Here is a 25,192-nt window from a genome sequence, read left to right as displayed (position 1 = left end):
AGATTCCCAGGGAAATCCTGCCCATTCAATCCCATCTCACCTTTCCCCCCCATTCTGAGGGGAGCATAAAATTCTGCCCTTGTAGTTACATCAGGCAGAGTAGCTACCAGATGATGACATTTCTGACTAACCTTTCCGTAGTTCAAGTCTTCATGAGGATCAGCAAAGCCAGTGTATTCCCTGGGACTCCCGTACAAGTTTACGTAACAAGGCCCAAAAGCTGGTAGAAATCCTACTTCCTCCTCTCCTGTCTCCCCTATCAAAGCACAGAAAGCCAAATCAACAAAAATGTACAACCTTGGCATCTGCAGAACACACTCCAAAACGTGGTTAGTAAGCACGTGCGCAGATGCACTTGCGATTAAGTTGTTCTATCTCAAGAAGGCCAGGTAAATGTTTCAAGCCTATCATTTGAAATGCAGCAGCATTGCAATACATTAATAAACTTCATTCCCCTCCTCAGCAGCACCATGCCATGAAGAACACTTGCTCACCAGAAGTTGTTACAAACATCCATTGCTACTTCCATTCACCAGCTTAAATTGAAGCTTCACTGACTTAGCTCGGCAAGAATTAAAACTATTGCTTCATTTCTCTTTTGTTGGACCGAGTTGGGCAGAGAGTGAAAAGGAAGTGGTTCAGTTAAATTTACTTAGCATTAGACAGAATAAACACTTCCAAGAAATCGGTAATCAATCTCCTAGACCAGGCAAAATTTCTTCCTGCACAGCTATGCAAATCAATCATGCATACATATATTTGGAATTAATTGCTCCTATCACACCATTAGGTCAAAGGACAATTTTTCCCTCCCATCCCAGGTGGGCAGAATGTGTGCAAATATGCAAAGTTTCAACTCAACATGGAGTTACATCAATATCCTTGTGGGAAAACCAAAGCTCACTCTTTCCCCCTTCAACAGATGATGTATAAAAAGGTCTGAGGCCTCAAGGGAAAAGATCTAAAGCACAAATATTGACAGATAAAATAAAAAACCCCAAAAAAGTGTACCATGGAACCATCTGACCAGAACCCAAGATATCCCTTTCAAAAATTAACATAAACCCAGTTTAACAGAAAGCATGTAGTCGTATGGAACTAGACAAGAACAGTTTAAATCAATAGACTTGTACTGCAAGCACACAATTAAAACTACAAAAGCAAAGTATTACTGATGCTCAAAATTTGAAATGAAGAACCCTGTTGGAAATACTCAAAACATTTCAGCTCATGTTGACCTTTCAGAAAGATCATGACCTGAAATGCTATACAGATACTACCTGACCTGCTGAGCATTTCCAGTCTCGGTTTTCATTTTAGTAAACTACAAACCAGATGATTCAAGAGTTAGACAATTCTGCTTCAATTCCTTCAATGAAAAGTTTGGAAGCCCAAATTAAGAGGAAAATGTAAATTGACCTGATATCAGGAACAGCTGGCACAACTTGTATTCCAGAGTCTTAAAGGGTCACAATCAAGAATCAATGAAATTGTAGAGATCCTTAATTCAAAAGGACTATAAAGCTGATGTTTGCAGTAGCACTTGTTGGCCATACATTAAGCACTGAATGCTGTCTGGAGTGTGTAGTCCAGGAGAGGTAGAAAGTTAACTAGAGGCAAATCCGCCTGGGTCTGCTACCACTGACACTTAAAACCAAGAGAGAAGAGCAAGGATAACTGGCTAAATGGAAGAAATGATGGAAACATACAAATGACAGGAACCCATGAAACTCAGATTGGGTGGGAGGGAGGGGGAGGGAGAGGGAGAAAGAATAAGTTGATTTGGTGGCAGGGGGTTCAGATTCAGGCTTTTTTTCCCTCTGAACTCCACTAGGGGTGAACATTTAATAGTTGGAGACAGTGTTCAAGTAGCACTAAGGGTTACTCATAACAATAGAAACATAGCTCAGACAAACATTCGGAATAGAAATTTTAATACTAGGAGGTGGCCAAATGTGCCTGTCAGTGCTAGCTCCGTATTAGAGCCAAATGTAATTCCATTGTCTTTTTCAACCTTTGCACACAATTTGGGAGTGTGGTTATTAATCAGAATAATCTAGAGCATTGTTCAAATTCCCTTCAATTGCTCAGCCACTGGGTGGCACAATTGTCATTGGCATAGGGCTGTTTCTTTTGCAGATACTTAAAGTGCCAGACCAAGGTGCCAAAACTGGGGACTTGTGTTCAGAGTTCAAGTTGATGCACCCATTCTGGATTTCACTGCCAAATAAAGCTGATTTAAAGCGAATATTATCGATGCTTTTTTTTTAAAAAAATGCACCAAATTCTCAATTGGCTATGATGCCCTTTTCCACCCTACCCATAAACACATGGGCCAAGGGCAACTGCCTCAGATGGGATGAGAATAGAATCCCTACAGTGCAGAAGAGGCCATTCAGCCCATCATCATGTCTGTACCAACACTCTGACCTTACCTAGGCCCTCTCCCCCATCCTATCCTGTAATCACACATTTCCCAAGGACAATCCATCCAACCCACACATCTTGCTTGAGGCACTAAAGGGCGATTTAAACAGCCACAACTGCGTACACGACTCCAGCTCTGATCACCTCACTATAGGAAGAATGTGATTGTACCTCCTCCAGTGCTGAGGAGATTCACCAGCATGTTGCCTGGGATGGAGCATTTGAGCTACAGGAGAGACTAAAGAAAACAATCCAAGCCTATCTAAAGTAGAAAAGGCTAAGGGGCGGCAGCGAACATGATTGAACTGTATATTTTAAAAGGGGTCTGGATAGTGCAAATAGAGAGCATCTGTTCCCCTTGGTTGAGGGGTCAATCATGAGGTGGCATAGTTTTGGGCAAGGAACAGAAGATTCAAAGGGAATTTGAGAAGAAAACATTTCAGGAGGTTGGTGGGGATCTGCCTGGGAAGATAGAGGCAGGAAACCTTGTAACCTTTAAATAATATTTGGACAAGTACTGGAGATATAATATTCCAGGATATGGGACAAGTGCTGAAAATAGGGAGTAGCCAATCCATATTGTCAGTGCAAACTTGATGGGCCAAAGGGCCTTATCTGCACTGATTCTAATCAGCCTGCCTTGCATTTGAAAATGAAAGGCAAGTCCAAGCCAAAAAAAAATTTGAATTTGGTGTCTTAAAGAGCTTGATAACTATATCCAGGTTTAACAAGAGCACCAATAATAATTGTCTAACCTTAAGCTGTTAATAATTACATTTTCCAGTCATGATTGAAGACTTTGCTTTTGCAGAACATTAAGCACAATGCAAAAAACCGATTTGGTGTAGGAAACGCTTGCAAGCAATTTATCTAACTTTCAGCCAAAGCAAGACAGACCAGTGTGCATTTCAGTGGCAGAGAGAATCCACATTTCACTCCAATAGTGTGGAGTGACAGTCCCGTTTCAGTAATTAGGCAGCAAAATGAACTTAAGTGCAACAGAAATTTAAAATATTCACCAAATGTAAAAAACATCAGACTGTAGAGCAATATAACATTGTCCTATAAATATTCTGGCAGATAACTGGGAAGCAGCTAAATATCTCTGCACTAGTATTACTGCATTGACCTGTTGAAATCCAATGTGTAAATAAACCTCATGGTACCAAACCAAGCTGGTTATAGTACAATCATGGTTTGTGTTACCTTAGTCAATGTCAGATTGAGCCAAATGAGAAAATAAAAATATTCAAGTTCACCTGATTGCTGCCCAATAACTTCTGCTGGGGGCAAGTGTTTATAGATTAGGACCAGGTGCAGAATTACCTAGATTTGGATGGTTTAAGCTACCAAAAAAATAGCCATAACTTGGAGAGGGACATTGCATTCAGGAGCGGAAAGAAAAACAAATTGCTTGGATTTTCTTTAGAGAAGGGAGTGATTGAGTACATTGCCATTTCTCATCCCAATTTGGCACTTGGAACTGTGATTCACCAAACATCTCACCACAATGCACAGTGGGGACTAGACTGGAAAAACACATCAACCTAGCGTCTCAGGCTGAAGAATGTATAAAAGGAAACAGGGTTTGCCAAGCCAACTAAAAAGGTGCTCAAGTCCAACAGCCATCATCATGTGTGAGAACCTCCTTTGCCAAAAGTTTCCATGTTATTGTATCACTTTTAAAGTCAAATTTGGCAATGAACACTTTGCATGTTGTCTGCATCCTCCCCCTGCTCACACCATGTCCCACTTTTGGCAACAGAGGTTCAAAGATTAGACCAAGAAATAAAACCTTCAATTGCTGGAGAAGCCCCAGTTCCCTCATCATCTGGATTGTAGGAAACAAAAAAAAGTTAGAATGTTACAAAATAAAATGTCATTAACCAAACACTGAATGTTTTCAGTATTGTGTACAACTAGCTTCACAATTCGGTACAAGTGCATCACATGGAGTGTTAATGGGCAGCACCACTGTGTAAATAAATGCAGGGTAAGAATCTCCTCGTTCTTCCATACTGTGCTACCAAGTAGTAAGTGAAACCATGCACCTCGGGAGGTAGTGGTGGTGGGAGAGGCAGTTTGGATGTTACCTGGCTTATTCTCCTTCACACGATCAGAACTTTTTTTTTGGAGGGCTAGAGAAAGATGATGTTGTTTAGAAAACATTATGTCCTGCCAATATTTCTAGTGACTAGCCAACAAGTGGTGGTGCTCAGTTTGGGATGAAGGGGCAGGGGTGGGTGGAATTTGCTGGGCTTGAAAACATTCAATGTCAGCAACGTTTGGCAATTTTGTTCAGTTACTTCAATTAGCCACTGCTGAACAATGATACAATATGGCTAGATATCTTACCCTTTAACTTCAAGATGCCAGTATAACTACAAGTAAAAATGCAAAATGGTTTACAGTAATACATTTGACAATACAATGTACAAGTTTAATATCAAGACGTAACTTCAACCATAAAAGACATTTACAGCAAAGTATTTAAAATGCCAGATACAATGTTGTACACAGTTTCTCTTAAAATGGAGAGGTGCACTGCAATTAACTTCCTGCAGAACAATTTATTGCTAATAATTTTCAGGTAAAAAAGGGAAATCTTATTTAAATCATGGGCTGCAAACAAACTGTTACCATGGGAGTTTCCATCAGCAAGTCTAAACAGGAGTTTGACAGTATAATACTGACAAAAAGCCCTCACAAAAACAGGTAAATTTCTTTATCTTAAAGGCTGTGAATTAAAGGCAAAATACTGCAGATGCTGGAACCCGAATCAAAAACAGAAAATGCTGGAGAAACTCAGATCTGACAGCACCCATGGAGAAAAAGCTGAGAAGCTCGGAAGAAGTGTCATCCTAACTCGAAACATTGGCTCTATTCAGATGCTGCCAGGCCTGCTGAGTTTCTCCAGCATTTTTTGTTTTAAAAAGTATTGCTTGATGAAAACTAGGTTGACAAAATAAATCTGTACCATAAGACGTCTGGAGAACTTAAAAATGTATTAATGTGAAATGCTGCATTCATTTTCATTTAAAGCCAGTGAGAGTGAGTGGAATTTAAGAGCAGGATTTGTACAAATTGTTGTGTTTTTAGGAATGTCTCTTTCCCCACATCCCATTTACACTCCACGACCCATTTCAAATACAGCTTCAAGCACTTGTGAAATTCTCTCCAACTGACAACACTGTAGAGAAGCCTTTTCCAAACCAAGAGATTTGTTTGGAGGTGGGGTTGCACTTGGAAAAAATGTCTTGGAACAACAAGAGCAGAAATCGGAGTTTACTTCTTACTCCTCCCAAGTCAAATACCAATGATATTTTGGTGCAAATCCCCACTGAAATGTGACCTGCTGATAAAACCCAGGGCCCAGCTATTAGGGGAGAAGGTAGAACTATTGAAGATACTGAGGCTTAAAGAACAGATCAAATATTAAGTAAACTAGTGATTGTCATTTTGCCATTAGTTCTTGGGGAGTCAGTTAGCTCAATTGGCTGGATGGCTAATTTGTGATGCAGAGCAATGCCAACAATGAGAGTTCAATTCTTGTACTGGCTGAGGTTATTCATGAAATCCCACCTTCTCAACTTTCTCCCCCACAGCAATCCTTAGGTTAAATCTTCACCCGACAGCCTATGGTCATCTGGGATGATGGTGATGTTTATTTTTTTGCATCACACAAATTGGTTTCCTAAAAAACCTGACGTTGCTCAGCAAGCACACAATCAGCTTAAACACGTTTGGAATTAAACAGAACACAAAGTATTTCAACTGAATTTCAGGAAGTTCACGGCACACAAACAGTAACGTCAATTATTTTTGCATACTCCACAATGGTTTACTGTCCCATTCTATAATAAGTAGGAGACTGCAGATTGGTATCTAAACCAAATGCAATGCGAATGGGCATGTAGTAATGATCCCTATGATGGCCACACACAGCTGAAAACGCATATTAAAGGAAGATATCCAGAAAAGGTCAAATTATTCTGGAAGTATGCAAAGCACAGTTTATATAAATTCCAAGTTGATAAGTGTGTTTAATTCAGCAGAAATGGTTGCCACCACATCTGGCCCCTGAACACACTTGCAACCGAGAATGGAAATATATTCTCTCTCCAGGACTCCAGTGGAGTTTAGCACTGTAAATAATCCAGGGTATCAATAACAGCAGTGAAAATTACACCAACCTTCAACTTCACCTCCAGATGAAGCGATTTTGGAGAGGTACAAAAATGCTGTTCCAATAGCGTCATTCCTAGTCATCCGATCCCTGGAAGACATTGGCCATGTTTTTTATATTATTTGTAGGAACTAAAACACCATGGAACATAGCCTGAAGCAGCTAGCATTCACATACTCGCACCTTTAGGTGGTGGAACCACTGCATAATCAACAGGCAAAGAATTCCAGGGGAAGATGGATTCTTGATAGGCAAGGGAATCAAAGAGAGGTAGATGGGCATGTAGAACTCAAAACAGGAACACATCACCCACAATATTATTGAATGGCAGAGCAGGCTTAAGGAGCAAATGGCCTACTTCAGCTCCTATTTGTGTTCTGTCTCTATTCTGAAATCAGGACATTCCAAATTGATAATTGGTTCAGCAAGTTATCATTTGAACCAGCTGAATGATCAGAAGGGTTCAAAAGATGACTGTTCATTAAATTGTGGGGTTAAATATCCATTACTATTGATAATATCACATCTACATTTATGTTAACAACAGAAATTGCACAAATGGTACATGCCTCAGAACTGGAAATGACGTAAAATTTTCATATCAATGCAGAAACTCTAAATGTTCATTCAGCATGGTGGAAGGAAAGAAAAATAGGCACGCTGTATATTTATGTTCCCACAAAAAGCAAAAAAGCTGTGCATGATAAAACAATGGTATTGATTAGTTGCACAAACTTAAACGGGAGGGTATCATAGAATCAATACAGTTCAGAAGGAGGCCATTTATCCCTATCGAGTCTGCACCACCAATACTCCCTAGGCCCCATTCCCGTAATCCCATATATCTACGTTGCTAATCTGCCTGACACTAAGGGGCAATTTAGCATGGCCAACCCACCCTAACCTGCACATCTTTGGACTGTGGGAGGAAATTCACAGAACGTGCAAATTCCACAGACAATGACCCAAGGCTGGAATTGAACCTGTGTCCCTGGCACTGAGGCAGTCATGCTGACCATTGTACCACCATTCCACCCTCTGATGTGAGAATATGATATGATGAGATTTTCTCAAGTGGTCAGATTGATAACACTCAGCAACCCATGCAATTTCCAGCACATACCTGAACCCAAAAAAAAAGTCAACCATTTGCTCCAAGCATTCCAAGTAGTGTACAGATAACACATTCCAGTCAAGAATTGCACAATGTGAGCCACATCTAAAGCCAGATGTTTTTTCTTATATACAAACCTCCCATCAAATGATCATTGCCTTCGCAGAACTTCACTTCTACTTTCCCCGCTCTCAGATACTTCTGTTCTGATGCGTTTTAAACTATTCAGATCTTACAAAACGAACACCAAACACTAAAACTTGTTACCTTTGTAAAAGCAGGCTATATGCTGGCAGGACAATTGAGGGGTACAAGAGATATCATTGAAACAATTTGGGTACTAGCTCAATAGACTATGTTCTCCAGGTACTATATTCCACCTTGTGATTGAGACACTGAACTTGCAAAGGCAATTCTGGAGGACTCCCTGCGCAGATGTGTGAATCTGATGAAAAAGGAAGAATTTTTTGAGCAATGCCATATTTTATTTAGCAAGACAATGCAGGTCTTCCCGATATACCAAGGCATGTGCAAAATGTTTACCACCATTGAAGTAATGTCTTGGTTGTAACCAGCGAATTTATTTTTCCAATGCATCAAGTTTGTAATTGTTACAGATCACACATCCCTTTTCAAATAGAATAGCAAAAGAATTTAATTTACTTTTTTTTGGTCATTGTAGGAGAACACATCTTAGTTGCAAGCAATTAAGCATGTGCACTCCATATTAAATTGTACACCTCAAGATCAGTTTGAATATATGATACATTTTGTATGTAATGCTAAATTCCTCAACTGGAAATGCAACCAAGTTCAAATTGTTGCTAAGACTCCACACTAATCCTACCAAAAAATTTACAACCGCTGGCTATGGAGGGAGCTCCGAGGGATATTATGACAAAAATTAACCCTTTGTTAACAAAGATGCTTTTAAAAAAGGGTACAAAATAGAAAGCAGAGTATTGCTCTTTCTTTTAGAAAGCAGTCGTTTCCCCCACCATTTCTTGGCTTCTCTTCATTTACCACCAGTTGAGGTCACTCAATCCTAAACATTGACACTGGGAGTTCATTGGGAGTTAAATGCATAAATGTCAGTCACAACTGATGAAATTCAAAAATACAATCAATAGGTGAAAGCTTTTGCTTCATACTCACCAATCAAACACAGTCAAGCTTATTTTCTCACACATAGATGGGAACTGCAGAAGGGAAAGGAAAATTAGCTGTGTTAGAGAGATTCTCGGTTTAGCATTGAACAAGCTGAGAGCAATGCAAGAGACTGACGATAGGTCAGCTTTTCTAGATTTCACCATTTACGGAGGTAACTGATTGAATGAATACACCTTGTATATACACGGTATGCAGTCATACTCAACTACTCTGATCGGGGTAGAGACTGGAAAAGCAATAATCCAAATTCTCAGTTATTTATTAAAGAATCAAGATGCAGGACTAACATTATGCGTAGCATTGAAGCTTGAGGCCAAGTATTGTGCTGAACAATTTCTCACTCGCCCCTAGGATTTTGATGTTAAACATACACTTTCCATTTTAAAGAAAAGCTATCACATTTCCTTTTGATTCCTCCTCACCTCAAAATATTTCCAGAGGTTAACCTATGTTTCAGTAATCCAGGACAGAATCCACGGTTAGCATTTTCCCAAATATTAACGAAGGCTGATAGCGAGCTGGAAAAGTAGTGTAGCTACTGCAGGACAGATCCTCCGCCATCATGCTGGCAGGATGATTGAGCCCACCTTGCCAGCAATTTTATGCTCTGGGGCAGCCTTTAAAAATGGCTCCACGATTGTCACAAAACAAAGGAAAGCAGGAAGTTGGAGTTCCTCTGGGATGTCTGCTCACCAGCTGCAAGTCTTGGGACACCAGTCACTATTCACACAGGCCTAATAGTATGTAAATAACGTTCCTAATGTTGAATGTTGTAATCACATGCATTTACCCCATTAATTCCCCTGACACTAATTGGCCATACTAAAATTGTCAACCAACCTAACTTGCACGTCTTTCGGTTGAGAAAGGAAGCTGGAGCACCTGGGAGGAAACCCACGCAGACATGGAGAATCCCACAGTCACCCAGAGCTGGAATTGACTCTAGGTCCTTAGCACTGCTGCCTCTCAATGCCAACTACTCTGCCACCCAAAGCTTACTGACAAGAATAGGCCAGTCCTTGGAGTCTGCTTCACCATTTAAAGATCATAGCTGATCTAGACGTGGTCTTGGCCTCCTCCGCCCCATTTATCCGAAAAACATAATGTGATAGTAGGTTAGCTTTTTTGTTGCTTTGTTAATTTCTTTAAAAAGCTAGTTGTCAAAAAAAAAAGACAGAAGGATAAATGTACAGGAGAAAGGAGTCACATTTTTGCATATAAATATAGGGCAACACCAGCTAATGATGCTTCAACTGCTTATCAGAGTGACTGATACCAAACAGGAGAAAGCATGATAAACAGCACAAAATTTAAACAGCAACACAGATTAAACATCAATTATACACATCCCATTGCCAGGTCTTAACATTTCAGAAGGAGGACATAATGTTAGACAACATGGGCACACTACGCAGAGATTTTTAAATAGACAATATTGTACATGTGATCAAAGTCCACATGACTTGACACCAATTTGATAAACAAATCCACTAGAACCTCTGTTACTTGTACATCAGCTTTAGGCTGAAAATTTCACACAGAACAAAGGAACTGCCCCAGGGCTGCTACCAGTCAATACCATACTGCCTCAAGTTTAAAAACTTTGCTTATAATGAAGCAAAAATGCTGAGATTCCATCACTCAATGAGCCCCTTGCAAAAAAACAACAAAATACTTCTATGTTGGCTCAGCGTTAAAGCTCATTGAAGGACTGCCACAATTTTAAGTTTTAAACTCCCTTGGAATTTAAGGGATAGCTTGTTTTTTGTTCATTCATGGGCGTTGCTGGCTGGGCCAGCATTCATTGCCCATCCCCGACTGCCCGAGGGCAACTGAGCATCAATCACATTGCTGTGGATCACGTAGACTCGGCAAGGACGGCAGATTTCCTTCCCTAATGGACATTAGTGAGCCAGGTGTGATTTTCCTACAGTCAATAATGGTTTCATGGTCATCAGCATACTCTTAATTCCAGATATTTTTATTGAATTCAAATTCCACCATCTGCTGTGGTGGGACTTTAACTCAGGTCCCTAGAATGAGCTGAGTTCTGGGTTAATAGTTTATCGAGAATACAACTCGGCCATCACCTTCTCCTCAGTGTAACTCTGAATGGGCTGAAGATATGGGGAGGGGCAATTCTTCCATCCTGCTCACTAAAAAAAATTCAAGTGGCAGACAGGGGCCACTGAACCTGTGCCAATCTTGATACCAACAGATCGCAGCATGCACAGTGGCACACAGTGCTATGCTGCCAGTCTCTCCAGCAGAAGTAGACTTCACCCACTGATTTTTCACACGATTTATGCTAGTGCATACTGCAGCAGTGTGGGAGATTCATTTTGAAATGCCCACTGGGGGGAAAAAAAAAAGCATGATTTACTCTAGTTTTCTCATGAATTCTACACCTAGAATTTTTTTTTGAGTGTATCACCCCCATGATTGTTACATTCCTTAATTATCTCCATGATAAACTGTCTATTTGGACATTTATAATGGACAATACCCTTGTACACAATGATGAACAGGTTAGGTGGATTGGCCCTGCACGTCAGGAGGACTAGTTAGGTAAATATATGAGGTTACAGGGATAGGGCCTGGATGGGATTATGGTCAGTCAGTACAGGCTCAATGGGCTGACTGGCCTGTTTCTGCACTTTATGACAAGAGTTACTCCTCTGGCTCATGACCAACGTTACATGATATCTACTAACAGATCAAACAATAACTTCAGGTGAATGAGATGGAAGCAGACTCTACCTTGACTTGAAGATTGATCACTTGGTTCCACTCAGGATTCGCATTTTTTTCTATGATCTTTGTGCAGAGCTGGAACAGAGCCAAGTCCATGTTACACATGCAGGGTAGTGGGGAGGAAATTCCATTCTAAATCTCACAGGGGTATGGATACAACCAGGTGCTCACCTTTTTCCCAGCAAAGCCAACCTCCATATATGGGTCCACAAGATTTTTCTTATCAGAACCTGCTCCAAATATTGACTTCACAGTTTCTGCAAAGGCATCGTCCACTAAAACGAAAAAAACAACAAAAATATTGGCCCATTCAGAACTTTACTGCTCACGTTTTACCAGCATGTGTGTTTGGAGAAAGCCAGAAATAAATTTTCACTGATCTGCATAAACATCACACATTCTAGTTCAAATGCATAGTATGACGTCTCAAAATCAGGCTGAAATCCAACAGGTTTATTTGGAATAATGAGCTTTCGGAGTGCTGCTCCTTTAATCAGCTAAGTGGAGGTTAATTCTCAAACACTCACCTGAAGGAGCAGCGCTCTGAAAACTTGATTCCAAATAAACCTGTTGGACTTGAATCCTGGTGTTGAGACTGCTTACTGTGCCCAACCCAATGTGGACATCTCCACATCAAGTTCAAATGTAGCAGATGCGAGGCAACATTTGCACTAAAACAGGACCTTTAACACAACTGTACATTTCATTATGGCCAAACTGGAGGAAGTGTAAAATTTGGGGAATAGTCAAAAAAGGGGGATTGGAAGAGGAAGCCTTTTTGAAGGCAGAGACATAGCAAAGCTGAGAAATTAGGGGAGAAAAATTATCAAAAGGGGTAGGGCAAGATGGCTGAAGGTAAACGGCAAAGACAAACAAGCAGAACTGGCAGAGAATAGAACGGTGCCATGCAGTTTTCTAAGAGAGAGAGGAAGATGTTCAGCATCAAGAAATTAAACATTTCACCAGTGACTGGGGTGAAGCAGGAATGGGTAATACTTTGAGTGACAGAACTTGATAAAGGTTCAACCCAGGTTGATGAAAACAGCTTTCAGTCACACTGAAGGAAAGTGGGATGTTTCTGGGCACAACAGCTTCTGTCTTACCAACTTAAAGTTGAAGATCCTGGTTCATCCAGACAGAAGATGGTGGGTAGTTACGTACAGGAGGAAGGTCAGGCATCAGCTAAACCTCCTTTACAGGTAAGGTCACCAAGTGGCAATATACAGACAAGTAAGGGTCCAACAATGGAACCCTGCAGTGCACAGATGACTGAGCAAGCACAGGAAGCCTCTGTGCAGGAGACTGTCACCTTTTGATGTTAACAGACAGTCATTCACAATGGTGCCTCATAGCACCAAGGACCTGGGTTCAATTCTGGCCTTGGGTGACTGTGTGTGAAGTCTGCATGTTCTCCCCATGTCTGTGTGGGTTTCCCCCAGGTGCTCTGGTTTCCTCCCATAGGCCAAACATATATGTGGGTTAGATTGATTGGCCCTGCTAAATTGTCCCTTACTGTCAGGGAGACTAGCTAGGGTAAATACATGGGGTTACAGGGATATGGCCTGGGTGGGATTGTCGTCAGTGCAGGCTTGATGGGCTGAATGGCCTCCTCCTGCACTGTAGGGATTCTATAAAGAGGAACCAGAGGAGGATAGTTCAAGTTTCAGCACAAGGAGGATGATGCAGCTGACCAAGAGAAGAATAGGGACAGAAAACATTACATTTGCACAGGATATAATAGGCATCTGTGGCCAGGTTTCCCACTGCTCTGATCACTTAAAGCAGGATACGGCAACTTTTGCTTGTTGTTTTTCTTCCTTAAATTTCAGTTTCTAAAATTACCACATTCTTCTCTCCAAGCAGAAATCTAACTTACTCTGTGGAATATCCTCTGCTCTGTAAACCTTCAGAAGGAAGGTCACCCATCGGAGTGTGAGCCCTGCGGGGAGCAGCAGGTTGCTTTCAACATCATCTTGTTCTTCACTCACATCTTTTTTCTCAACCTATTGGACACAGATTTTATGTAAAGATGGTGCATTAATAAACAGTAACTGCATGATATCACATAACTGTTCCAGCCTCTCACCAAACCAGCCAGCTAGATCTGAATCTTGTCTGGCCACAATACCCACTTCATAACTGGCCCTGGTATTTAACAATTGTTTAAATCGTATCGAGTTTCCTTCCCCCCTTAGCCATTCCGTTTTATTATTGCTTCAAATTCCCCTCAGTTTGGATATCTGGTTACAGATCCAGACTGCTCTTTCTGCTCATGTTAGATTGAGGACTTTGTCCAAGCTGAAGTCACCACCACCGCTCCCCTCCAGTGCCCCCCCGCCCCCCCCCTCCCCCCAAAATCAGGGCCCAGCATGAAACAACCGAGTCAGATACTTTCCCACTAGTACTACAGATTCCTTAAGATGTACAAACTTTTGTATTGTACTTTCAAACCCTTGTGTATGCACTGGTGGTCTGGTAGCACGGAACAGTATTACATGGGTGTCTACCAACTCAGCGACCATTGACACTCTCTCACACAATCCAAGTGTGGTATGGTGGCAGTGGTTAGCACTGTTGCCTCAGCACCAGGGACCAGGGTTCAATTCCAGCTTACTGTCTGTGTGTAGTCTGCGCATTCTCCTGATGTCTGGATGGGTTTCCTCCCAAACTGTCCAAAGATGCACAGGTCAGGTGGATCACCCATGATAAATTGGCCTTAGTGTCAGGGGATTAGGGGGATAAAAATGTGGGGTTACAGGAATTGTGGTCGATGCAGACTCGATGGGCTGAATGGCCTCCTTCTGCACTATAGGGATTCTAAGAGCAGCAAGACTACCATTTGAATCTGATTTATCATTTACATTAGTGGTGCCCTGAGAGGCACTTGGTCCAATTGACACTGGGCTCATTGCCAGTGCACTTGATTAACCCAAACTAAAACATCTTTTATATCACACTTGGGGTCACCTGACAGCAAATGTCATTGGTTATTCCATTATTTGAATTGCTGAATGAAACAGAGGTAATAACATCCCAACATTAACAAGCTTATTATTCCTCTACTAATGCTGAAACAATCATCCCTTCTAAAGCTGCTTAATAGGTTCAAAATTTTATTCAATCTTCGGCAAACATCCATATTTAAGCACTTCTCTTTATGTGAGACATTGAATTGTAATTCTATAATTAGAATCAGGTCACTGCACACTCAATAACCATCAGTGCAGTCCATTATTAAAATTATTGGATAGTTCTGCATCCACACCTCTTCAATATTAAGAGGAGGTTTTTCTTCCTAATTGACAGCTTTCTCCCATAGCCATCCCCCAAAAGACTAAAAGGACCATTTTAGCAAGATCGTTAAGAAAATTTGCCACTTTATTTTTAAGCAGTGAAGAACTTTTTTTTGAAAAAAAAATCATCATTTCTGCTGATGTCTCTGGAAGTCTGTACCCCTGGCTGTTACAACCAGGTGAGGAATTAAATAGCTGCCCTCCTTGCCATTTTAGTTGGCCTGCAAGAGGTTCTGTTTAAAAAAGGATATACCTGCCAACTCAGTAAGTACTTAATTGCTTACACACTGATCACAAAAGCAACAACGGGGCAGGTTTTCTTGCATTTAAAAAGAACACAGTTAGTTTTAGGAGGCAAAAATTATTATGGCAGTAGGATGGCAGTGGTTAGCACCATTGCCTCAGTGCCAGGGACCTGGGTTTTATTCCTGACTTGGATCACTGTCTGTGCAGAGTCTGTATGTTCTTCCCACGTCTGTTTAGCTGTCCATAGGGCATACGGTTAGGTCCTTTGGACATGTTAAGTTCTGTGTATCGATTAGGAGATTTTTCACTTGTTATAATGCAAGCCTACTTGTGACACTAATAAATAAGCTTAAATATTCATGTGCACACTATATTGGGGAAGGATGGTTTGGCCAAATTAGTGTCATTAAAAAAGGTGTACTGTCTGTAGTTTGACTAGCTCAAGGCTCAGATTTGACAGTTTCAATGCTTTGGATTTAAAGATGTAAACAACCCAGTTGGTTTTCTTTAGCAGGCCATAGTGCTGGGGTGGATTCTCTTTCTGTAGAGCAGCATCCCTGGATGACTACAGGGCTCAAAGACTACCAGGTGGTTTGGAGAAAGGAGGATGCAGGAGGTACCTCACTTAGGTCTTCTCTCTCAACTGTTTGCCCTCAGTTCTGACAAAACATGCTTAAAATATACAAAGGGTTGATTTGTCATGTGACTTTTCCAATTGCTGGGGGATTTTCAAAAAGATACCACCCATGTCTTCTGATAGTTATCTAATATAAGGAAGCTAACTCTGCTTGGACAACAGGACCCAGGCTATTTAGACTCAATGGCTCCTCTCCAACAGATGAATACCTCAGGTAGTTACCATAGATGTCTTTTAAATGAAAGAAAGATGCGAGTCCTTCACACTCCCCTGAAGTAATTGTCTTCGATAGCTTTTGCAGAGACATACTTCATATCAATTGGAATGTGAAAGGGATAACAACAAATTGGGAGTGGCCATCTTGGGCTCAGATCAGACTTTAAAAAAGTCTGGTTTCCAGGCAGGGAATGAAAAATTATTTGGCACAAAGCACATCTTCATGACAGCACCATTATTATTCGAAATGGTAAAAAAGTCATCCATTTTCAGTCAAGATTCAGAGACAGACATTGTTGAGGTCACAATTTGTTTTTCCTGATGCAAAGGCCAAACTGTCACTATGAGCATTTGCATCAATACAGAGCCTCATACAATATAGAGCCTCATTATTTAATGTTTTGTAAAGGGTCACATTGTGTATTATAATGAACGCAAATATGCTCATGAGACCTTAAATACTGCAGACATAAGTCTATGGCAAAGGGATGCAGTTAAGTAATTTAGAAGGAACAAAGTGATACATATTTCAGGGGTAACTCTTGTTCTTATGATCAAGAGAAGTAATTACCGGAGGGTCATCGCCTGTCGCCAAGACAAATAAGCTGACTTTCATGTATCCCTTGGATCCTGTACTTGTGTCTTCAGGATCGTGAAGCAAGAGCCATTTCCTTAGAATCGCATGCCCTATGGTACAGTGAAAAATTCAGCTTAAAAATCAAATTGTCCAACACCAGTCACATCAAATTGCCTGATAATAAGAAATTAAAGCAGAAAGAATGTGGGGACCATCTACCATGATGCATCTTTTAGTCCATTAACCATCCCATCACCACAATATGGTCACAGATAGATGGACACAAATGAATGATTTGTTACTGAGCAATGGGAGGCTCTCTTGAGAGAGAAGGTTATTGCACATTCCCACCTGGTGCAGAGAGGGGTGGGGAAGGTGGAGGATGTCCTTGTGAACCTGCTGCTGGGCCTGGCCAGGTTCACCATTAACAATCCCAGGCAGTGGGCGACTAAGAGGATCATCCAATCCGACTATGCCCCTCTACTGTGGCTACATTCATGACCAGGTGTCCCTGGAGAAGGAGCATGTGGTGTCTGAGGGCATTGTTGATGCTTTCCATGCCCATTGGGCACTGCAGGGGATGGGGTATATTACAACTCCTTTGATCATATTTCAGTTTGTTGTTTTAAGTTTCCTTTCTACTTTTTGTTGTTTCGGGCAGTCCCTTTTAATTTGTCCCTCAGTTAATTTAGTTCAAGCAGAAAAGATTGTCCAACTATATTCCATTACAAGGGAAAACTGGATCACCCTCGATGTGGAGATAAAAGTGAAACAGAAAGAAGGGCACTTTGGTAAGTGATGATCACAGGGTTCAAATCTTACCGGGTGGGTTGGAGAGAGGAGGTTAGACCCAGGTCCACAATTCAGGGGAGAACCAAGCTGAATTCAAACAAGTACAGAGGAAATGGAAATTAGAGAGAGTGTATAAGAACAGATTAGTAGATAACAAGATAAATATAGAATAGTAAGAGTGCAGTCAGAGCACAGATGTGGCAGATTAGGGGCCAAAAAGAGACTATCAAGTGAAGTCAGAAAGCTTGGTTAAGGCACCAAAAGGAAACGAGCATTAAAGACTGACATTACTCAAGATTAGAAATGCCAGACAGTCCAGATGAGATTATAACAGAGGATGCTGGAAAAACTCAAAATCAGGTCTGGCAGCATCTGTAGGGAGAGAGAAGGAGCTAAAGTTTCAAGCCCATTTGGCTCTGAGAATGGAGGAGTGTGGTGGGGGGTGGGGGTGCAGGGAGGAATCTCAGTATAAATATTTAGAACAGACTTTCCCTCAGATCCAAAGAGGAGCCAAAGGGACGCGACGAAACATTAACTCTAATGGATGGGAGTGCAGACTGGAGGGTTTCAAATCTAACACCTGCTCAGAAGAGAAATCACCAATTCAGCAAGTTTGCCAGAGTACTGAAAGAATTCAGCAAGGATTGGCCAGTAACAAAGTGCTTGATTGACTTGTGGGCTTAATAGTATTACATAATGGATTTTTAAGGCATTTGATCAAGTACCATGTCAGACTAGTTGGTGAAATCAAAGCTCAAAGGATTAAAAAGGACAGTGATAATGCGGATATCAAGTTGGCTTTAGGCCAGGAAGCAGACCTTGGGACAGATTTGGTTTCCTTTTGCTGGTTGGGGGTGGGGCGAGTAATCGAGTTGCCTCGTGAGCCATTTCCGATTCAGTCAAGCCCGTGGGAGATGAATACAGCCATTATGAAATGTAGCTCATGGCAGCGAGTGTTGGATTAAGCACAGAATTGTCAGTCACATGTTAGCCTTGCATCAAACACATGCAATCTGTGCCTATTACATTGCACCCTTCAATTTAGTCTAAAACCAGTATTAAAGGAATACTTTCATCTTTGTTCCTTCCTCTCAGGCAAAGTACAGAAGTATCTTTCCAACTGGTCTTTAATCATGCATGAAGCAAGTTTTAGCACAGTCCAGACCAAAGTTGCCTTGGATTTCCCAACTGCGCATTACCCATTAACCACCTTATGCCCATCTGAAAGTGACCACTGCTTGTTCACACCCTTTCATCAGCACAGTTTAGAGGTATTAGTGGACCCAACTCATTCAAGCTTGCTATTCAATCATGGGGAGCCTGACACGTTGAGCCCAACCAGTGGGACCCACTGGAATGCAAAGAGTTGAAACAAGGGAGTGTTTTCTTTTCCTTATTTCAAGGGAAAGGCAACACAGCCGCTCGACTACAAACTGACGAACACAGCAGAGACCAGTTCTCCCTGCTCTGTTCATTAACTGAATGAACTCACTGGGAGAGCACCACGTTCTCTTTGCTGCTTAAGTATTTCCTTGTGAACAGGAAAATCACTGAAGGAAGATGGAACATTTCACATGAGGGAAAAATGAGATGTAACCACATTAGAAACTGCAGCAGCAATACACTGAGCCTCAACAGGAAAAAGGGGCCAGACATAAATTACAATAACGCTCCCTATGAATGACTGGCAGTTTTGGGAAAGTAGCATACATTTTTCCTGCAAAATATGTAAAAAAAACCCAGTTACCTACCAGGTTCATCATACACATAGCCAATGTCCAGCTGAAAAACAAATGAAATGGTTCATGAAAAATAAGGCTCGACTTATTTTGCAGACAGATTCAACGTGTGAAAAATAGTAATGGGTTATAAAGTGGGAGTCATGTATTAACTGACAGTTAGAAATCACAGTATTAATTTTAATAATTACAATAAGGTCACACTGTCCTTTAGTATCGGGAACATAGTTGCTGCTTTAGGGACTAAGTGACAGGAACTGTCTCATTGTTCAAATCAACTTCAACACTGCCCAGAATTTAGCAGCGTCAAACAGAAACACGGTTAAAATGGTGTCCAACTTAATTCAGAACAGTCTGCAACTTTGAAAATGCTGGTGTTTGAGATGAGAAGGTCCTTCACCACAATACTAGATGTCAGAACACTCAATTTATTAAAGAAGGTGGAATAAAAAGTTAGCAAATGCCCATTTCATAAACTATAAAATCGAATTGTTAAATTTAGAACAGGATTCAAAAAGTCTGATGAGAAAACAAAGTGCACAAACTGGACATTAATCCACCGATATCCCCTCCCCGCTTCCTAAAAGAGCTCTGCAGACCATGGTTTTCCAGCCTTTACCTCAAACAGCAGTTGGAGCTGAATGAACAGTATTATTTACAATTACACATTGCTCAGAAATGAGGGAAGGGTAGGAGTGCCCGAGGCAGACAGTGGTGCCATAGGGAACCACTCTGCAATAAAAGGGGAAAAAAATTCAGCTATGTAGTGGCAGCCATATTTTTCCCCTACCCATAATCTCACTGATGCTACCTGCAGGGACCATACCCAAAAGTCACCCTTTGTTTCTTGGGAAAGTTTGTCCTCACACACAGCAATTCAGGAATAGCAGATCAAGCAGCACCAGAGGCCTTTTTTTTGGGAATGTTCATAGTCACATGGAGCAGCAGTGGTTAGCACTGCTACCTCACAGCACCAGGGTCCTGCGTTCAATTCTGGCCACAGGGTCACTGCCCTGTGGAGTTTGCACATTCTCCCCATGTCTGCATCCAATTCCTCCAGGTGCTGCAGTTTCCACCAACAGTTCAAAGAGGTGTGGGTTAGGTTGATGGGCAATTTACCATGGCCAATTAGTATCAAGGGGACGAGCTGGGGTAAATGTGTTGGGGTTACAAGGATAGGACCTGGGTGGATTGTTGTCAGTGCAGGCTTGATGGGCCAAATGGCTCTTTTTACACTAAGGATTTTATGATTTTAATTCTATGACGATGTAGCTGTATTGGAGGAGTCTGGACCATTGTAAAGTTAATACCTAAATTAGGAAAATTAAAACTTACTTTGAATTCTCCTATTAAGGAATCCGATCGCAATGAAAATGAATTGTATACCTAAAGAGAAAGCAATAAATTAAATGGGTCTTGAGATTTTCTAGACAGTAGAATTGTAATTCATTGTAAATAGTGAAACTTACCCTAATTAGGATTGGTTGATCAAATAGTTCTTCTGGAGATCGGACCACATTGTAGAAGAAAATCTGGTTGACAGAAACACCATTGGTTAATAAAGGAACTTGCACCACAAAAATACTTGGGAGGTGAGTGAGCAGAAATAGGCCTGCAACATTCATTCCAGTAGAAATATTATCATTGAGGAGCTTCTCATAACAACATACAAAGCTCTTTCCCCCAAATATATTTAAGGACTTCAATCCTCCATTTCTGATAATGTAGTTTTGGGTCGGGTAGTTCTATAGCTGGTAGCAGCTTTGCTAATGTTTTAGATGTTGTGTAGGACAATTAAAGAATCTTGGTTATGTGCATAGATGGAACACAACTTCAGCACCCAATGTAGTACGTCAAAGTAGATCTCCCTTCAGTTAATGTCGCTGAATACACTTCTTCCCATCTCCCATCCATCCACATACCAAACACCCCAGTATTGATGCTGCACAAATTAAACTCAACCTGCTTCATACAGATTACTTGGCATTCGTTCTAATCAGGATATTTATCTCAGAACAGAGGAAGTAAATTGGGGGGGGGCGCACGGCGGCGGTGGTGGAGAGAGTCAAAGGAAAAAAAAGGTCAGTTTTGAAGAGCTTACATAAGGACTGGAGGATTGACCATTAGAAAGCATCCCTTGGCCATCATGGACCATATACAAATCCTCCCCCAGCATAACCAGGGAAACCACTTGACAAATCTGCTGTTACTTCACTCTCTCCCTTCCCAGCACCCAAATACCACAAGAATACTATTGATGCACCAGTGTATTGTTGGTTACAAACGTTTAACAGGATTTTAGTCTTTTCATAGAAATGTTATTACAGTAGAAAACAAAAACATAGGACGACATTTCCACGTTAACATGCCAACTGGGTACTTTTTCCTAAATTTAAAGCAGGACTTTCTGAAAAAGTCAATCCTTCACAATCTTTAGCTACATATGTTTAGTTCTGACATTTGGAAGATTGGAGGTGGTGGTGGTGACAGCAGTGGGAATAAAGGAGATAACTTCAGTGCAAGTCATTTATAGTGAACTCTAGGTTTGTAAAAATTGCCAAAAGTACTCCAGAGAGGAACGAAGTGTTCATATAACAGTGACCCCAAACATGGTTCTGTGCCATATTTGATGAGACCTTCCAACTGTGTTTAATCTCCAGTGCATACTGAAATTTAATCTCATTCCAGCTCAGTAAATGAAATGTATTTTGCATTTTTCAATAAAATGGAACCATTTCTGCCAGTTTCAGATAATTTGCAATAGGAACAAGATTAGAGAGGCAAGACTTAATGAACATTTACACTGGTAGTCCTTGCTGGCACCTACACAGAATATCCTCCAAAAGTGAAATGCTATGATTGCTAAGGGGAGGAAGCTAATATTCACTGTCTATTAGCCTCTATTCATGAGGACCATTGATGACCACAGAAGTTAGTTTCTCAGACTCAAAAGCAGAAACACGGGGCTGGATTTTCCTGCCTCTCCACAAATGATGGAAGTGGCCCACCACTGGCCAGTCAGATCTTCCAGTCCTGCTGACGTCTATGGCATTTTGTGTGGCGTGTTCATCTTGCTGCAGAGGGATTCCGTCAGCGGGATGGGCAGGAAAATCCCATCCACAGTTCCCAATTAGGAATATTACTATAGCACCCGATGTCCTCAGGATCTCAAAGTGCATCACTGACTGTAACTGTTTTTGAACTGTATGCATTGTTGCTTAGGCAGCAAATTTGCACACACCAAGGTCTCACTGACCCAGGTTACTGGTGGTACTGACTGAGGGATAAATGAGGATGTGCGCATGCACAGAATTTTCCCATCCCACCTGCCATGGGAACTGTCAGTGGCGAGGGACCATGCAAAGCTCTGTTGATCTTGGGTGGGATTTTCTGGTTTTGGAAAAAAGTGTGGCTGGAAAAAAAAACATTAAAAAAAAAAATCGCAACCTAGGGCAACACCCCTGCTTTGAAAAGTACCATGAGCTTATCTTTTAAACATTGGAGGGAGAAATGGGGCATAAACAGCTGATCTGTAAAGATGGCTTCTCGAACAATGTACAATTCCAGATGCATCAGCCCAGATTATGTATGCACTTTGAAGATAAGAGTATTTCACCTCAGGGAGGAGAAATACCATTGAGCCAAACATGGAAAAGAAGCAGATAAACAAACAAAGTGAATCAGTTGTGTAAGCTTCCAAATATTCCCTGTCACAGTCAACGTTTGACTGTTCAGAGTTCACTAGATATGGACAAGGTTTTCCAGCATTAACAATTAAGACAATGCAAAACTGAGTTACTAACTAACTCCAGCTAGTGAACGCTGGTTGATCGAAATTGAGAATTCCCTGTACCTCATCAAAATGGGGGTTGTTTCCTCTTCGAATTCTCGTTCGGTGGGTCTGATTACAGACTGTCACTTTCACAACAGGCTTTATATTATTGCCAGGCAACTGACGAGCTGAAATTATCCTCACCCGAATCTGAAAACAAAAAAAGGGTAAAGTGACTGAGACAAAATAATTTTTTTAAAAAAAACCAAGACCTCAAATTTTTGCTCAAATTTTGACCATAGCTTTTTACAGCCATTTCCATTCTAAATGGGCTCCTGATGGAGAGATGGTCTCAAATAGGAATGTGGAATTTTAAAAATTAATCTCCCAGCCTCTACAGTTTGGTCACTAGATTATCCAAATTGCTTCTGCAAGAGAATCCATATTCTGCAAACCGTTTACTGCAAATAAGTGTAATCAAAAACAGTTTTATAAGCTTACCAAATGTAAATTCTGACTGCAGGGTCATTAACAAGGCTCAGGTTTTAACTCAGTGATAACGTTACGTACCTGGAAATCCTGAGGTTTGTTAGAAAGTAATCTCTTGCTTTTCTTCTTCCGGAGTCGTTTTTTAATATGTGCTGCTGTTTGGCCTGGAGTGCTGGGAACTCCAGGGGTTCCGGCATCCCCACCATCACCCTCTCCATCTTCTGCACCTTCTTCTTCATCTGAATGGCAGGATATCCAAAAAAAATCAAATCATATGGGCACAAGCTTTTATGTGTACTTGCCCCAATATCAATCTAGAAAGGTAATGTCAACTGTACTTGGATTCTTTTAAATTCACTATTCACCTATGAGCTCAAGCAATAAAGGACCAAGGTTTGACCATCTCTAACATGTGAGCTGAACCCTCTTCCTGATAATCAACATCATTACTTAGTCCTCTAAAAACCTGGGATCATAACACCTCTGAAGAGCCAGAGATATAATAGCTACGAGAGCCTCAAACTCCAATTTGACCTGGCTAATGCAGTGCACGGGCCAACAGTCAAACCCAGAACATTGTAGCCTGAATCAGAAAAAGCTATAGTCTCCATATGACCCACAAGTTGCCTTCACCTTTTAAAAAGGAGTTTGATATTCTTAAGAATTGGCACATCTTTCCTGCCTTCTACACAACAATGCAACAAGAATAGTCAGTATCACACGGAACATGACAACTATATCCTTTTTCAAATGAAGGCAATAATTCTTTAACATGGTAAATACTTCTGAGATGGAAGATTTGTGCTCTCCAAAAAATTCTACCTTTATACAGATTAAAAACTTACTCCACATCCTTTCCCAACACGAAACATTCCAGTTCTGCTTGCCTGGACCATACAGAGGCAGGTGACTTGCTCCAAAACTTGGGTCAATAAACATTCTAATCAATTGCTGGGAGACAATGGTGTAGCCCTTGTCAAGTGGATCTCTGAAGTTCTTGCCATTTGGGGATTCAAGGAATCTCCACACAGCATTAATACCACAGGGGAGGCTGATAACATTCAAAAAGCAAAGTTTGACAATGCTGATTTTTTGTCTTCTCCTGAAGCCTGGAATACAGTTTCACGTAGATCAGTGACCAATCCAGTACCATGCTGAAGTGGCCACCTGTATCTAACAAACAAAGGCAGTGATCTCATACCTGGACTTGTTTTGCCCTTTACATAATACATTCAGAAGCAACAGGAGGCTATGGTGCGTTTGATTTTTTTTCCCCCAAATCCAGTAAAATGATAATTAAAGACCCAGGTCTTAATTCACAAGAAGCTCTATACTGAGTAAGTGCATATCAAGAGTCATGTTGGTTTTGTAAAAAAGACTGAATTATAAAAAATGTGGCAAGCCAAGTTGACTTGCTAGTATAATGCATCACTGCAGCCCCTCTGGATATGCATTTTTTAAAAATACATAAAGAATGGCTCCAGTAATTAGTTCCTTCAGTGTCTGTTTATTCTGGTTGGGATAAAAATCAAAAGAAACAATATTTTTAAATGTCATTAAAATCGGCCAGGGCATACATTATAGCTGTATAAAAAACTTCAGTTCAGCTGCATTTGGTACACTGCATACAGTTCTGTTGGCCACACAATCAGACGGATGTTTTGGAGAAAGTGCAAAGAGGTTTACCAGGATGTTGCCTGGTCTGGAGGATTTTAGCTATGAGGAGAGGTTGGATAAACTCATTGTCTTTCTAGTGAAAACAGAGAGGCTGAGAGGTGAC

The 25,192-nt window shown here is 41.0% G+C and overlaps 1 protein-coding gene across 1 annotated transcript in view; it reads right to left on the bottom strand.

Annotated features, from left to right (window-relative positions):
* Window positions 1-25,192, bottom strand: part of LOC145354358 (myoferlin-like) — a 228,648-nt gene that overhangs the window by 149,435 nt on the left and 54,021 nt on the right. The window contains exons 6-18 of the mRNA XM_080205557.1: window positions 23,494-23,651; window positions 23,005-23,133; window positions 20,621-20,683; window positions 20,487-20,537; window positions 19,164-19,194; window positions 16,615-16,730; window positions 13,528-13,654; window positions 11,823-11,926; window positions 11,658-11,726; window positions 8,883-8,926; window positions 6,621-6,703; window positions 4,223-4,258; window positions 132-256 (exon numbers count right to left, since the gene is read on the bottom strand). Of these exons, the coding sequence (XP_080061683.1) occupies window positions 132-256; window positions 4,223-4,258; window positions 6,621-6,703; window positions 8,883-8,926; window positions 11,658-11,726; window positions 11,823-11,926; window positions 13,528-13,654; window positions 16,615-16,730; window positions 19,164-19,194; window positions 20,487-20,537; window positions 20,621-20,683; window positions 23,005-23,133; window positions 23,494-23,651 (1,136 nt within the window). The remainder of the gene's footprint in view (window positions 1-131; window positions 257-4,222; window positions 4,259-6,620; window positions 6,704-8,882; window positions 8,927-11,657; window positions 11,727-11,822; window positions 11,927-13,527; window positions 13,655-16,614; window positions 16,731-19,163; window positions 19,195-20,486; window positions 20,538-20,620; window positions 20,684-23,004; window positions 23,134-23,493; window positions 23,652-25,192) is intronic.

The sequence above is a fragment of the Carcharhinus amblyrhynchos genome, chromosome 17 (assembly GCF_965287045.1).
Source record: "Carcharhinus amblyrhynchos chromosome 17, sCarAmb.v2.hapA, whole genome shotgun sequence".
NCBI classification, from domain to species: Eukaryota; Metazoa; Chordata; class Chondrichthyes; order Carcharhiniformes; family Carcharhinidae; genus Carcharhinus; species Carcharhinus amblyrhynchos.
The sequence above is the reverse complement of the archived record's forward strand: the minus strand, read 5'-3'. Positions and strand labels throughout refer to the sequence as shown.